Source organism: Zeugodacus cucurbitae, chromosome 5 (assembly GCF_028554725.1).
Source record: "Zeugodacus cucurbitae isolate PBARC_wt_2022May chromosome 5, idZeuCucr1.2, whole genome shotgun sequence".
Taxonomy (NCBI): domain Eukaryota; kingdom Metazoa; phylum Arthropoda; class Insecta; order Diptera; family Tephritidae; genus Zeugodacus; species Zeugodacus cucurbitae.
Genome location: NC_071670.1, coordinates 29,303,436 through 29,318,304, shown reverse-complemented (window position 1 = coordinate 29,318,304; position 14,869 = coordinate 29,303,436). Strand labels below are relative to the sequence as shown.

Sequence of the window (14,869 nt, the reverse complement as noted above, 5' to 3'; positions counted from 1 at the left end):
GGTCCGAAAAATGATTTACCTACAATAAAGCGAAAATAGTATAAATAAATAAATCAAGTTTTGGAAATTGAAATGCAAATGACCTATATCATAACATTCGAGCTGTTAAGTTCTCAAACAATATCAATAATGACCCTCGAGAACGAAGTTTGCATTCCTATAATCGCACATAACTCATCCGATATAACGTTAAAATCTGTATTACTATTTCATTTTTACAATATTATTGTACAATAAATTCTAGATAAACTGGGAGACATTGCAAAATTTCAAGACTTTTTGTTTAATTCAACAACAAAGAGTAGAAAAGGATTAGACATTCATAAAAAGTATTTTAAATCTCATTATTGAACTACTATCGTCATAACAACAACTAAGTGTAATTTTTTATTGTAATTATATCGAGTTTATTGCTTACAACCTCGTCAAATTTACAAGCAACAATAAGTAATATATATATATATATTTGGTACAACTTATTTGCATATTATAATTAATTAATAACCTTCCCGCCTTACGAAATTGTACACACACATATACGGAAAAAATAATTTGAAACTCATTGTATTTTCGTATTACCAAACTAATTTTGTAATAACTCTAACAAAAATGAATTGAATCAATGCGATTGACAATTTGTGATAATACGAAGTACAATACACTTTGCAACCAGCGATTCACAAATAGGTACAACCAGTAACTAAGTTATTAACTATTATATTATATTTATATTGAATATAGCTGGTATATTTGAATACTTAGATTGATACATGCATATACACTCTTGGTACTTTTATTTAAAGACATTGAAGAAATTAACATCTTATAGCAATAATTAAACAAACGGTTTGACAAAAAGCATGGGGAGCGAGCGAAATATTTATTACTTTCGTACACTTGTCCCAGTCGAAGAGTTTGTTCAATTATTGCCTAACCGTAAAACCCAACCAAATTAAATCGCATAGTTGCTGAAAAAATGTACCTATTGAAGTATTCATTAATTGCATAAGTTGGCAGTAATTATTATAATTATTGTTATTATTATATGTAATACGTATTTAAATATTATATTGTTGACTTTACTGATATTTATCAAATTTTATGCGAACGACCCAGTCGTTTAGTTTATTTAAAAACCATACACGTTTTTCGTTTGAATTAAACAAGTTTTTGTTTTAAAGCATACATTTCATTCATAAAACAATCAAAGCTATTCGTTCAATAACATAAATTCTTTTCTGTATTCCTCAAACAAATTTTACCTCAATCCTCTACACCAACACCAACTATCCAACTCATCCGTTTGCTCCGACTCTAACTCTGACTACGACTCGGTCTCCAACCAACCAACCAACCAACGAACCAACAAAAACTACGCTACTGGTTGGTTTATCACCTGCTAATTGGGGGCCCATATCAAATCAAATCAAAATGAAACGAATCGAATCGTATCGAACCATGAAACCATGTATGCTCGAATTGAAATTGAAATCGCATTGAAATGCAATACTACGGTGCGCTCAAAATCACGAAATCAAAAATCGAAAAACAAAAAACAAAAAACGGTGCTGTGGTGCTGTCTGCTATTGCCTCTGCCACAACTACCATCGTCGCTACTTCCGCCTCCATCTGCGCTGCGGCTGGCACCCACACCATTACGTCGCTGCGTTGGGTGGGCGCCCGCTGAAAACGGACTTTGCTGCTGCTGCTGTTGATGACGTCAACGACAACTTTTGTACGCTATTGACCTCATCGCTCGCCGCAACATCCATCGAATAATGTATTGCAATTGCCATTGAACGGCATTGTGATTGCGATGCGATTGCGATTGGAATTTGGAACTGGTGCGAATTGTTGTGCAACAACTTTATACTATTACCTATCTAAAGGTGTCTCATGTCAAAATCGATTCACCTGTTTTTCGCCTACACACAAATGCAACTGTTATTTTATTAATAACATTCTCGATCGCTGTTACGACGCGGCAGTACGTAGGAAATCCCATAGACTGTGTACATACCAGGTAGGATCGATTAGGATGCTAACGCACTCCAATTAAATACTAAATCAAAACCATTCCACATCCAACTAAAACATTACACACACACCTACAACTACACAAATGCACCCCTGTATGTATACCGAACATATCAGTAATTGTGTAATAAAGTAGTCGCACAAAACTCCACAACAAATTAGCACTCGGCTAAAGGCTGAAAAAACTAGAATAGTGTTAAACCTTTCAGGCTACTAGTTTCAGCATCGAGTTCTTTTCCTAGCATATATAGATTTCAACACCAACACATCTAAAACGAAAACTAAAAAAATGCACTTTCCCAGTTAAAACTACTCCCTTATGAATTGGGAATTGGAGAACTATTTAACGTGGCCAATACACTAATTTATAGCAAAGAAAAGGCTAAAGCGTTAAATAATTTTCAAAACCAATTCAAGGCTCTTTGCCGCTCCCGCATCAAATTCACTGCCACCACTATGAATGTTACTAATGCAAACTGTTTTTAACTTTATTGCTGCAACTTATAGAGACATTCCCGAAGATGTCCTCAATACATATTGTTGGATACACTCGACATATACAGTGGTGGACGCATTCATGAAAAAACAAGGTTCCGAGGTGCCTTTTCCTGGGGTTCATAATTCGCAGGGACGTGGTCCTCTCACAATAAAGCATACGAAATATTATCAATGGGTAGCGTTTACGCTATTTTTTCAGGTAAGTCACTTATTAAGCATTCACCTTTTTTTATACATTTTGTATTGTAAGCTCTTCATATTTTTAAGATAATGCACCTGCAGATCTCTTGGATATGAGAACAACCAAAAGAGTTTCACAATATACTATTTAAATATTTATTTCAGAGTTAACTATCAAAAAATTAGTCATGTTCATGTCATGTCATGTCAAGTATTTTAAAACAAAGAATCTTCGTACTGTATGTTTTTTATACTCTCGCAACTCTCTCTTTCTCTCTTAACAAACCTTGGTACACGTTTTCTTGGCACCATAAGAAGGTTGCTTTCGTAAATGGCCGAAATCGGACCACTGCCATGCCCACAAAACGGCGAACACCGGAAACATATAAAGTGCCTTAACTAAGCCGTAAATAAACCTCTACAAAATTTGGTACAAAGGATCGCACTAGGAAGGGGTATATTCAATTTTGAATTCCATCTCATTCCTTCACTTTATAATATATACAGGAACCAATGACGATAGTGTAATAAAACTTTACACAATCAGTGATCAGTATAAGATCATAACTTGTGAGAAAAATCTAGATATCGGACTATAACTTTTCGATGCCCGGCATCGAACATGTAGAATTCAGTGCCTTCGTGTAATTTTTCACTGAAAATATCGGTAAATCTCTCAGATATCTTATATTAATTCAGAGGGAATATTTTTCTTCTAATACTGTGTCCCTGTATCAAAAATGGTTAAAATCGATTCATAACTTCCCCTAAATCTCATTAATCTAATTTTAGGTTTTTCAAAAATACGATGGGCTTAATAGTGAAATCGGTTCAGGAATTACATCAGCCCTCATATACCATATATGATGATTTTCGTTATTCTATTGGACTTTATACCGAATATATGGGTCAAATTGTGTGTTATCTTATTAAAAATATAGCAATAAATTGCGAGAGTATAAAATGTTCGGTAGCACCCGAACTTAGCCTTTCCTTACTTATTTTTCTTTTAAATTTATTATTACATTATTTATATAGAATGATCCGATTTATTTCAAATATACACAGTTTTATCCAACAACTTTTTGAGGAGTCTTATAGAAACCCTTGTTGCTATTGGCAAAAAAACTGGGAGAGTCTAATTTTAAAAGTTTCTCTTAAGACTAATTTTTATAATCAACATCATTTTCCATAGACAGGAATAGGGTTTTGCAAAAGAACCTCCCAAAAAAAGCTTACTTTCTGTCCTTAAAGGAAAAAAGCTATATTGCTGACATAGCAACTTGTTTTCAGAAAAGAAAAACTTATTTTTTCTATCTATATGTTATAAAAGTATGTTATTTAGTTTGGAATATTAATTGAATTAATAAACACCTTCATATTTACATTAGAATTGATTTTCTACTTATATTGTGATGTTATTTGTTTTTGTTTTTCTTTTGTTAATATACTAGTTTACTAAATAAATTTATACGATACTGTGCCAACTGGCCGATTAATCGGCATGGGCATCGGCTTCGACCAAAAATTGGGTATCGGTCGGACGCTATTTGTAATAGCCGACATTTTTCTAATTTATTTTTTTTATTTTGATCTTGTCATTTGTTAATATTTACAGCGAATGCAAGACGGATCGGAAATTGAAGTCGTTTAAACTCAAACATTAATTTATAGGGATCATTTAGATCTTCGGAATGAGAACTTCTTCACTTTCGAACTTTCCTTTGAGTATCATCGCACACATTGTTACCACCTAACGGTTCTGCCACTAATCGCGTAAAAATGGTTAGTTTTCCAATATTAACTGACGAATTGGTTCCGAATATAAAAAATATCGCGTATAACAAAATATAGGCGCAAAAAATATTCAAAAACAATACAATAAGTTTAAAATTTCAGACTTATGATTTATTCATTCATAACAAAATAAAAGATACAAAACAAAAGCCATATATAAAAGAGAAGAAAATAGAAAATAGGTAGATTTATTGCAAAAACCGTTGAATGCTGTTTAATCACTGTCATTATCCGTAGTGGAAATTATTCTTAGCCGCTAGTTTTGATGGCCGGAACTGATATCACTAGAATTTGTATTAGAATCAATAGTAAGAAGGATTGATGCTCTGATTGACTTAGCATCTTAGCATCTCGACCATAAATTCAGTTAATTTTGTTTGAATGCTTCTTTTGGACCCAATAAATTCCGATGTTATGATGTTAATCGATTAAAAATACGTAGAGCTTTTTGTTTTATTGTTGTAGTATCAACTGGGATTCGGTTCTGGTTGAGATCCTCAATCCAAATTTTTAATAAGTTTTCCACTTCTTCAATAAAAATATTTCCTGAGTATGAAGTTTTCATTGCATTTACATTTTTGCCGGAAACTACAGATTTTCTAATTGCATTTTCATTTTTTTATTGTTCGCACTGTAGATTCACTGATTCCAATCCTCTTTCCCACATTTGTTGGGCCAGCTCCCTGCTCTAGAAGCTAGCACAAATTGAAATTCCTATTAAAATTTTTTATTATTTTTATTACAAAATTATAGATATAATTTAAAGTCTTATCAAAACAACTGGACCGGCCGCTAACTAAATACATTATAACTAGATTTGCAATAATTGATACACATAGATTAAAATTTTTTTGTTGGGACTTCCCCGTATTATATTCAAAAATTATTACGCGTAAAAATATGTAAACAAGCAAAAAACGAAAAAAAGCAATCGCGTTAAAGTGAGAAATTCGCGTGAAAAAAGGAATTTGCGCTGCAAAAATAACCGCGTTAAAGTGAAATAGCGTAAAAAGAGATCGCGTAAAAAAAGGACTGAGTGTATACGATATTTATTTTGTTCAGATTTGCTTTTATTTACTGCATTATCAACCGTAGAACCAAACGTTCGTCGTCGCCGTTTAGGCAATGAAATGTGCTACGACTTCTGCTAAAAGCAAGCCTTATTCAGATAAATATTTTGTTGTCTATTTTTGATTTTTCCTCTAATTCAATATTGCGGGAATAAACACAATTTTAATTAAATCTCTCATATGATGAACATATTGAGAATATATAAACTGTTATAATCTCACCATTCACCATGACAAACTGCTTTATCCACATATCACTTAATGCAACAAAATTAATACTGTTTAATGCGCCACCTATTGGTACTATTACCTTAATGCTTTTCAACAGCTTGTGTGGTGCAAATCTTTGCTAAGTTAAATACTGTGGTCGGTAAAACAGAGCATATAGCGTAGAAAGAGGGTGTTTGTATTGGATGAAAATTGTTATAGCAAAGAAAGAGGCAATGTGAAAAAACTTTGTTTTAGCAAAGAACGTATAATTTATTATTTTATTATACGTTCTTTGGTTTTAGTTTTAGTAAAGTATAAAGAACGTATAATATATACTAAAAGTTGGTTAACTCACTAACGAAAAACGTCAGAAACACTAAATTTCACATAAGAAATGGCAGATGGAAGCTGCACTCAGATTTTTTTACAAAATGGAAAATGGACGTGGCGTCGCCCACTTATGGGTCAAAAACCATATCTCAGGAACTACTCGACCGATTTCAATGAAACTTGGTTTGTAATAGTTTCCTTACATCCCAATGATATGTTGTGAAAATAGGCCAAATCGCTTCACAACCACGCCTACTTTATATATACCAGAACTTTGAAGACGATCTGAATCGTTTACATTACAATATATAAAGTAAGCACTAGTACAGATATCGGAACAGAACTTTGCATAAATACTGCAATTATAGTGTGGCATCGCCTTTCTCAAAATCGCCGACATCGGACCATAATTATTCAAGGCTCCATATAACGAACATGAAGACTTCTGAGCTTCGAATAGTTTTTTTACTGAAAATATATGTAGGTAAGTAGTCAGTCAGATATTTAAAAGAGCTTCGGAGGGAATATTTTTCTTCTAATAATATGTCTCCGTGCCATGAGTGAAATCGGGCCATATCTTCCCCTAGCTCCCATATATCTAATATTAGGGTTTTCAAACTTTCAATGGACTTTATACCATATACATATATGCCATATGTGAGTCAAATTGTGTTTTACACTAGTAAAATTAAATAAATAAATTGCGACAGTATAAAATGTTCGGTTACACCCGAACTTAGCCCTTCCCAAATACTAAACGATCATTGCCAAGTCTAAATAAAATTAATGTTTATATTAATTTCCTTCCTAACATCCACATTTCTTTGATTTAATTAGTTCAGGTCAAATAACCGGCACAGTACAAATATATTCAAATATATTATACAATATATAGGCGCCTGCTAGACGTTCAGTATTTATCGTGATATTTCCTGTATCGCGATATTTATTGAACGTTTAGCATGCAATATTGATGGATCACGATCCATATCACAAAATATTTAAATATTTTGAAATCCAGATCGCGGATCGTGGATCGCCAGATAAATATTGAATGTGTATCATATTTTGTGATTTACAAGTCCGAATTACTCGCGCTTTCTTTATTCGCGGATTAAAAAAATGAGACCCAATTTCTATATTCGCGAAAATTTTTTTATTCGCGGATCTAATAAACACATATATAATAATAAAATTATTCCAATAGGTATCCAACCCAATATTCTTGTCGTATGGACTAACAAAAAAGTAAAGTAGATCTTATTACAAGAAAATGTTAAATATTCCACTATTTTCGCAATATTTTTGAACTTTTGGTAATATTTTCATATAGAAGGGGCTCTCATGGAACTGAACACAACCTATTGAAGAAGAGTTCAATAAGCACTGGAAACGTGACATTCAATTTGAAAAATCTTAGTGAAGGTTTAAGAATGGCAAATGTGCTCTGCGATTTCTTTATGAACATTGATCCGTCTATGGAACGAAGTCTAATTTTTATGAGACAAATTGCTAATGCGACTGCTGTGTATCAGTTTGAATTGAAGGAGCTTTTAAAAACTGCTAAGCAAGAAAAAATTACAAAATTCTTCAAACCATTGCCTAAGCCTTAAGATAATTAGTTAAAATGTTGAAAAACTTAAATTAAATCATTTTTTTATATACCTATTTGTTTTTTTTTTTTTGTCACCTAGGAACATATCCCCTATAATCCCATGTAAATTACCATTCCGTATTCACGGTTTTTGTATTCGCGGAATATTTATAGAACATATACCCCGCGAATAAAGAGCTTTTACTGTACAACAGTGCCAAAAATTTAAAATTAACTTTATTCTAATAAATGAACATGAATTATACTGTTTACAATAGAATCTTTGCCAGAGCTATGCAACTCATCTGCTAAAGGTTTTTTGATAACGTCCAAATATTGGATACATATAATGAATTGCTGTGGTAGCAAAAACAATAGCCAAACATGATTTTCTTAGGTTTTCTTCCAAAATTTTATGAAAAAATGTACAAAAAAATAAACAAATAAATTTTTAAAATATTTTTATACTCTCGCAACAAAAGTTGCTAAAAGGGTATAATAGTTTTGTCCACATAACGGTTGTTTGTAAGTCCTAAAACTAAACGAGTTAGATATAGGGTTATATATACCAAAGTGATCAGGGTGACGAGTAAAGTTCAAATCCGCATGTCTGTCTGTCCGTCTGTCCGTCTGTGCAAGCCGTAACTTGAGTAAAAATTGAGATATCTTAATGAAACTTGGAACACGTGTTCCTTGGCACCATAAGAAGGTTAAGTTCGAAGATGGACGGAATCGGACCACTGCCACGCCCACAAAATGGCGATAACCAAAAACACATAAAGAGCTATAACTAAGCCATAAATAAATTTATGAAAATAAAATTTGGAACATACGATCGCATTAGGGAGGGGCACATTTGAATGTAATTTTTTTGGAAAAGTGGGCGTGGCCCCGCCCCCAAATATGTTTTTTGTATATATCTTACAAACCAATAAAGCTATATAAATTAAACTTTCTGCTGTCGTTTCTTTTAGCCGTTTCCTTATACAGTCCAAAAATGAAAGAAATCGGATAATAACCACGCCCACTCCCCATACAAAGGTTAGGTTGAAAATGACTAAAAGTGCGTTAACTCACTAACGAGAAACGTCACGAACACAAAATTGCACAGAAATGATAGCAGAAGGAAGCTGCACTCAGATCTTTTTACAAAATGGAAAATGGGCGTGGCATCGCCCACTTATGTGTCAAAAACCATATCTCAGGAACTACTTGTCAGATTTCAATGAAATTCGGTATATAATATTTTACTGACACCCTGATGATATGTGAGGAAAATGGATGAAATTGGTTCACAATAACGACTACTTTCTTTATAACTCAATTTTGAATTCCATCTGAATCCTTCACTTTATAATATATACATTAGGAACCAATGATGATAGCGAAATAAAACTTTACACAAATACAGTATATGATCTGTGGCATCACTTGTGAAAAAATTGTCGAAAACGGACTATAACTTTTCAAGGCCCCAGATATCGAACATGTTGAACTCAGCGCCTAAGGTTAAATTTTAACCGAAAATATGGGCAAATCTCTCAGCTAATTTAATGTAATTCAGAGGAATTTGTTTTCTTCCAATAGTGTGTCTCTGTTCCAAAACTTATTAATCGGGTTACAACATCCCCTAACTCCTATATACCTAATTATAGGTTTTTCAAAAATTCGTTGGGCTTTATTATGCATATATGTATTGGTTAATATGTGATATATCTTAGCAAAATTAAGTAAGCGTATTGTATTGGATATAGTGTCCCTTGCTGGTGAAATTGAATGAAATCGGTTCAGGAATTACCTCAGCCCTCATATCTATATATGACGATTTTCGCTATTCTATTAAACTTTGTGCCGAATTTATGGGTAAATTTGTGCGTTATCTTAATAAAATTTCTTCAATAAATTGCGAGAGTATAAAATGTTCGGTTACACCCGAACTTAGCCTTTCCTTACTTGTTTCTTATGAAAACACTAACAACGTCGTATAAATATTGACGTAATATATGTTGAACGTCTAGCAGTCGCAAAGTAATCCATCAATATTCAATATAGATCGCTATCCAAATATCACGATGCATATTTAAGGTGTAGCAGGCACCATACTATTCGCTGTGGAAAATAAAATACGAAATAATAATAATATTTCAAAAGGGGATATCTACTAGAGTCCGACCGATTAATCGGCTTTCGCATCGGCATCGGCCAATATCGGCCAATTTCGGCCAATATCGGCCACAAATTCAACATCGGCCAAATGTGCCGATTCTTAGCCGATTCTTTCTACTTCTTTTGAATTACACTGACATTAATTTTTTTTACTTTCTTGATTCCTTAAAAACCTAAAACATCAAGTCTTCTGCTCACCTTATAAAATACAGCTTGATTCACATTTGCCTGAACCAAACGATGATAATATTAAGTCTGGTATAGAGAACTTTACGCACCCGCCTCTGTGCAGCAAAGAATGCCCGTCAACAAACACAAGGAAGGTTCGACGTCGAAAAGCTGCAATCGCAACAGACAGCCACGAAATACTCTACTCGACTTGCACTCCTGCTCTCTGAGAGCACTCATCAGCATCTCGGTATAAGGGAACTGTGGAACGGCATCTCAAACTCACTGCGTACCGCTGCAGCCGAAACAATTGGTTTTCGGCAACGACAAAAAACAAGCTGGTACGATGAGGAGTGCCGTCTCGCAGCGGAGAGAAAACAGACTGCCTACCTCGCAACATTGCAAACGACCACAACACGTGCGGGATGGGATAGATACCGAGAGCTGAAGAGGGAAGCGAGACGCATTTGCAGACAAAAAAAGAAAGAGGCCGAAATGCGTGAGTACGAAGAGCTTGAGAAGCTGGCAGACAGAGGGAATGCTCGAAAATTTTATGAAAAAATGAAGCGACTTAACGAAGGTTTCAAGACCGGAGCATCCTCATGTAGAGACCAAGGTGGTAATCTGGTAACCGATGTCCAGGGCATACTGGGATTATGGAGGGAACACTTCTCCGACCTGCTGAATGGCAGTGAGAGTACAACACCAGGAGATGGCGAACCCGATCCCCCAATCGATGACGATGGAACAGATGTTCCATTACCCGACCATGAAGAAATTCGAATAGCAATTACCCGCTTGAAGAACAACAAAGCAGCGGGGGCCGATAGATTACCGGCAGAACTATTCAAATACGGCGGCGAAGAACTGATAAGGTGCATGCATCAGCTTCTTTGCAGAATATGGTCGGAAGAAAGCATGCCTGACGATTGGAATCTCAGTGTGCTCTGCCCAATCCATAAAAAGGGAGATCCCACAATCTGCGCCAATTACCGTGGGATCAGCCTCCTAAATATCGCATACAAGGTTCTATCGAGCGTATTGTGTGAAAGACTAAAGCCCACTGTCAACAAACTGATTGGACCTTATCAGTGTGGCTTTAGACCTGGAAAATCGACAACTGACCAGATATTCACCATGCGCCAAATCTTGGAAAAGACCCGAGAAAAGAGGATCGACACACACCACCTTTTTGTCGATTTTAAAGCTGCTTTCGACAGCACGAAAAGGAGTTGCCTTTACGCCGCGATGTCTGAATTTGGTATCCCCGCAAAACTAATACGGCTGTGTAAATTGACGTTGAGCAACACCAAAAGCTCCGTCATGATTGGGAAGGACCTCTCCGAGCCGTTCGATACCAAACGAGGTTTCAGACAAGGTGACTCACTATCGTGCGACTTCTTTAACCTGATGCTGGAAAAAATTATAAGAGCTGCAGAGCTAAACCGAGAAGGTACAATCTTCTACAAGAGTGTACAGCTCCTGACGTACGCCGATGATATTGATATCATCGGAAGCAACAACCGCGCCGTTTGTTCTGCTTTTTCCCGCATGGATAAGGAGGCGAAGCGAATGGGTCTGGAGGTGAATGAGGACAAGACGAAATATCTCCTGTCATCAAACAAACAGTCGGCGCATTCGCGTCTTGGCTCCCACGTCACTGTTGACAGTCATAACTTCGAGGTCGTAGATAATTTCGTATACCTGGGAACCAGCATCAACAACACGAACAATGTCAGCCTCGAAATCCAGCGCAGAATAACTCTTGCCAACAGGTGCTACTTTGGACTGAGTAGGCAATTGAACAGTAAAGTCCTCTCTCGACGAACCAAAATCAAGCTCTACAAGTCGCTTATCATTCCCGTCCTGCTTTACGGTGCAGAAGCTTGGACGATGTCAACATCAGATGAGACGACACTAGGAGTTTTCGAGAGGAAAATTTTGCGCAAGATTTATGGTCCTCAGAACATTGGCAACGGCGAATACCGCAGACGATGGAACGATGAGCTGTACGAGTTATACGACGACATTGACATAGTTCAGCGAATAAAACGACAGCGGCTACGCTGGCTAGGTCATGTTGTCCGAATGGACGAAAACACTCCAGCCCTGAAAGTGTTCGATGCAGTACCCGCCGGAGGAAGCCGAGGAAGGGGAAGGCCTCCACTCCGTTGGAGGGACCAGGTGGAGAGCGACCTGGTTACACTTGGGATCTCCAACTGGCGCCGAACTGCGAAGGAGAGAGACAGGTGGCGCACTATCGTCGATTCGGCTATAACCGGCTAAACGGTTGCAACGCCAATCACATACATACATAGAGAACTTCATTATTATACTCTCGCAACAAAGTTGCTAAAGATAGTATTATAGTTTTGTTCTCATAACGGTTGTTTGTGTCACCCAGAAATAAAAGATTTAGATATTGGGTTATATATACATAAATGATCACGATGACGAATGTAGTTGAAATCCGGATATCTGTTCGTCCGTCTGCCCGTGCAAGCGATAACTTGAGTAAAAATTTAAATATCTTAATGAAACTTGGAACACATATTCCTTAGCACTCTGAGGAGGTTGGTATTGAAAATGGAAAACCGAAAACATATAAAGAGCTATAACTAAGCCATAAATTAAGCTATTGAAGTAAAATTTGGTATGAAGGATCGTACTATGAAGGGGCATATATGGATGTAATTGTTTGGGGAAAGTGGGCGTGGTACCACCCCTTACTAAGTTTTTTGTACATATCTCTTAAACTACTAAAGCTATGTCAAGGAGACTTTCTAGAGTCATTTCTTTTAGGTACTACCTTACAGTCCAAAAATGGTGGAAATCGGATTATAACCACGCCCACCTCCCATACAAAGGTTATGTTGAAAACTACTAAAAATGCTTAAATTCAGTAAGAAAAACTACCAGAAACCTTAAATTTCATTATAAAGATGGTACAGAAGAGCTGCACTCAAAATCGTATACAATATTTTAAATGGGCGTGGTTCCCCCCACTTATGGGTCAAAAACCATATCTCCACAACTACTCGACCAATTTCAATGAAATTCGGTTTATAATATCTTCCTAGCTTCCCAATGATATGTTGTGAAAATAGTCCAAAACGGATCATAACCACGCCTACTTCCCATATACCAGAACTTTGAATTCGATCTGAATCGTGTACTTTACAATATATAAAGTAAGCACTAGAGAAGATATCGGAACATAACTTTGCAAATATACTGCATTTATAGAGTGGCATCGCCCATTTAAAAATCGTCGAAATCCATAAGTTTACAAGACCCTATACATATATCGAATATGAGGACCTCGGTGCTTCTTTATCGAAAATAAAGGTAAGTCTCTCAGAAATTGTGAAGAAATTCAGAGGAAATATTTGTTTATTCTAATAATAAGTTTCCATGCAAATTTAAGTAAATTTAAGGCTTTTTTTTGTATAAAAGCGGTTACAAAATTTTTTTTTCAAAATATTGGCCATCACTAACAACTACTTTTGACCATCTTTCTGGCAGCATGCGTATTCCGTGCAAATGTCGAGAATTCGGCTCAAAAAGTGACATTTTCAGTTGAGAATAAGTTTGGGATGCAAACAGATCTCTACAAATATTTTGTTAGATTAATGTTGACACAAATGTCCAAGATTGATATAAAACGATTTAATCGACCAGTGCTTGGCCCTAGAGACATCTATTGGAAACCGGCGGAAGCAAAGTTGTAGACCTATAAATTGCGAGAGTATAAAATGTTCGGTGACACCCGAACTTAGCCCTTCCTTACTTGTTATACTCTCACAACATGTTGCACAGAGTATTATTGTTTTGTTCACATAACGGTTGTTCGTGTCACCAAGAAATAAAAGAGTTAGATCTAAGGTTATATATATATAAATGATCAGGATGACGAGTGGAGTTGAAATCCGGATGTTTGTCCGTGCAAGCGACAACTTGAGTAAATATTAAGATATCTTAATTAAACTTGGAACACATATTCCTTGGCACCCTGATGAGGTTGCTTTCGAAGTTGGGCAAAATCGGTCCACTACCACGCCCACAAAATGGCGAAAACCGAAAACCTATAAAGTGTCAGAACTAAGCCATAAATTTGGAACATAGGACCGCATTAGGGAGGGGCCCACAATGCAATCTTTTGTCGCTTTTATTTATCCTCTTGTGGACGGAAAATCCACGCCCACCTCACTTGTGGAAAAATTGTCAAAATCGGACCATGACTTTTCAACTTTTCGAACATGAAGAACTCAATGGCCAAGGGTAATTTTTCACTGAAAAAATAGGTAAATCTCTCAGATATTTGAATTTAATTCATTCCCTCTTATAACAGTTTGTCTCTGTACCAAAAATGGTTATAATCGGGTCATAACTTCCCCCAGATCCCATATACCTAATTATAGATAATAAAAAATTTTGTGAGCGTATAGTCCTCGATATATTGTATCTTGGTGATGAAAAAGAGTGAACTCGGTTCAGAAATTACATAGCTCTCATATACCATATATGTATGATGATTTTCGTTATTCTATTCATAAAGAAATATATGGATCAGTATTGAGTGTTATCTTAATAAATTACATCAATTAATTCCGAGAGTATAAAAAGTTCGGTTACACCCGAACTTAGCCTTGTTTTTATTTTAAATTTATTATTACATTATTTATATAGAATAATCCGATTTATTTCAAATATACACAGTTTTATCCAACAACTTGTTGAGAAGTCTTATAGAAACCCTTGTTGCTATTGGCAAAAAAACTGGGAGAGTCTAATTTTAAAAGTCTCTCTTGAGACTAAT

The 14,869-nt window shown here is 35.6% G+C and overlaps 1 protein-coding gene across 1 annotated transcript in view; it reads left to right on the top strand.

The window, feature by feature from the left end:
• The window catches only part of LOC105217134 (innexin shaking-B), a 269,087-nt gene that overhangs the window by 200,617 nt on the left and 53,601 nt on the right, over positions 1-14,869 (top strand). Inside the window, exons 5-6 of the mRNA XM_011191988.3 lie at positions 1,890-2,023; positions 2,545-2,734. Coding sequence (XP_011190290.1) covers positions 1,890-2,023; positions 2,545-2,734 — 324 coding nt within the window. The remainder of the gene's footprint in view (positions 1-1,889; positions 2,024-2,544; positions 2,735-14,869) is intronic.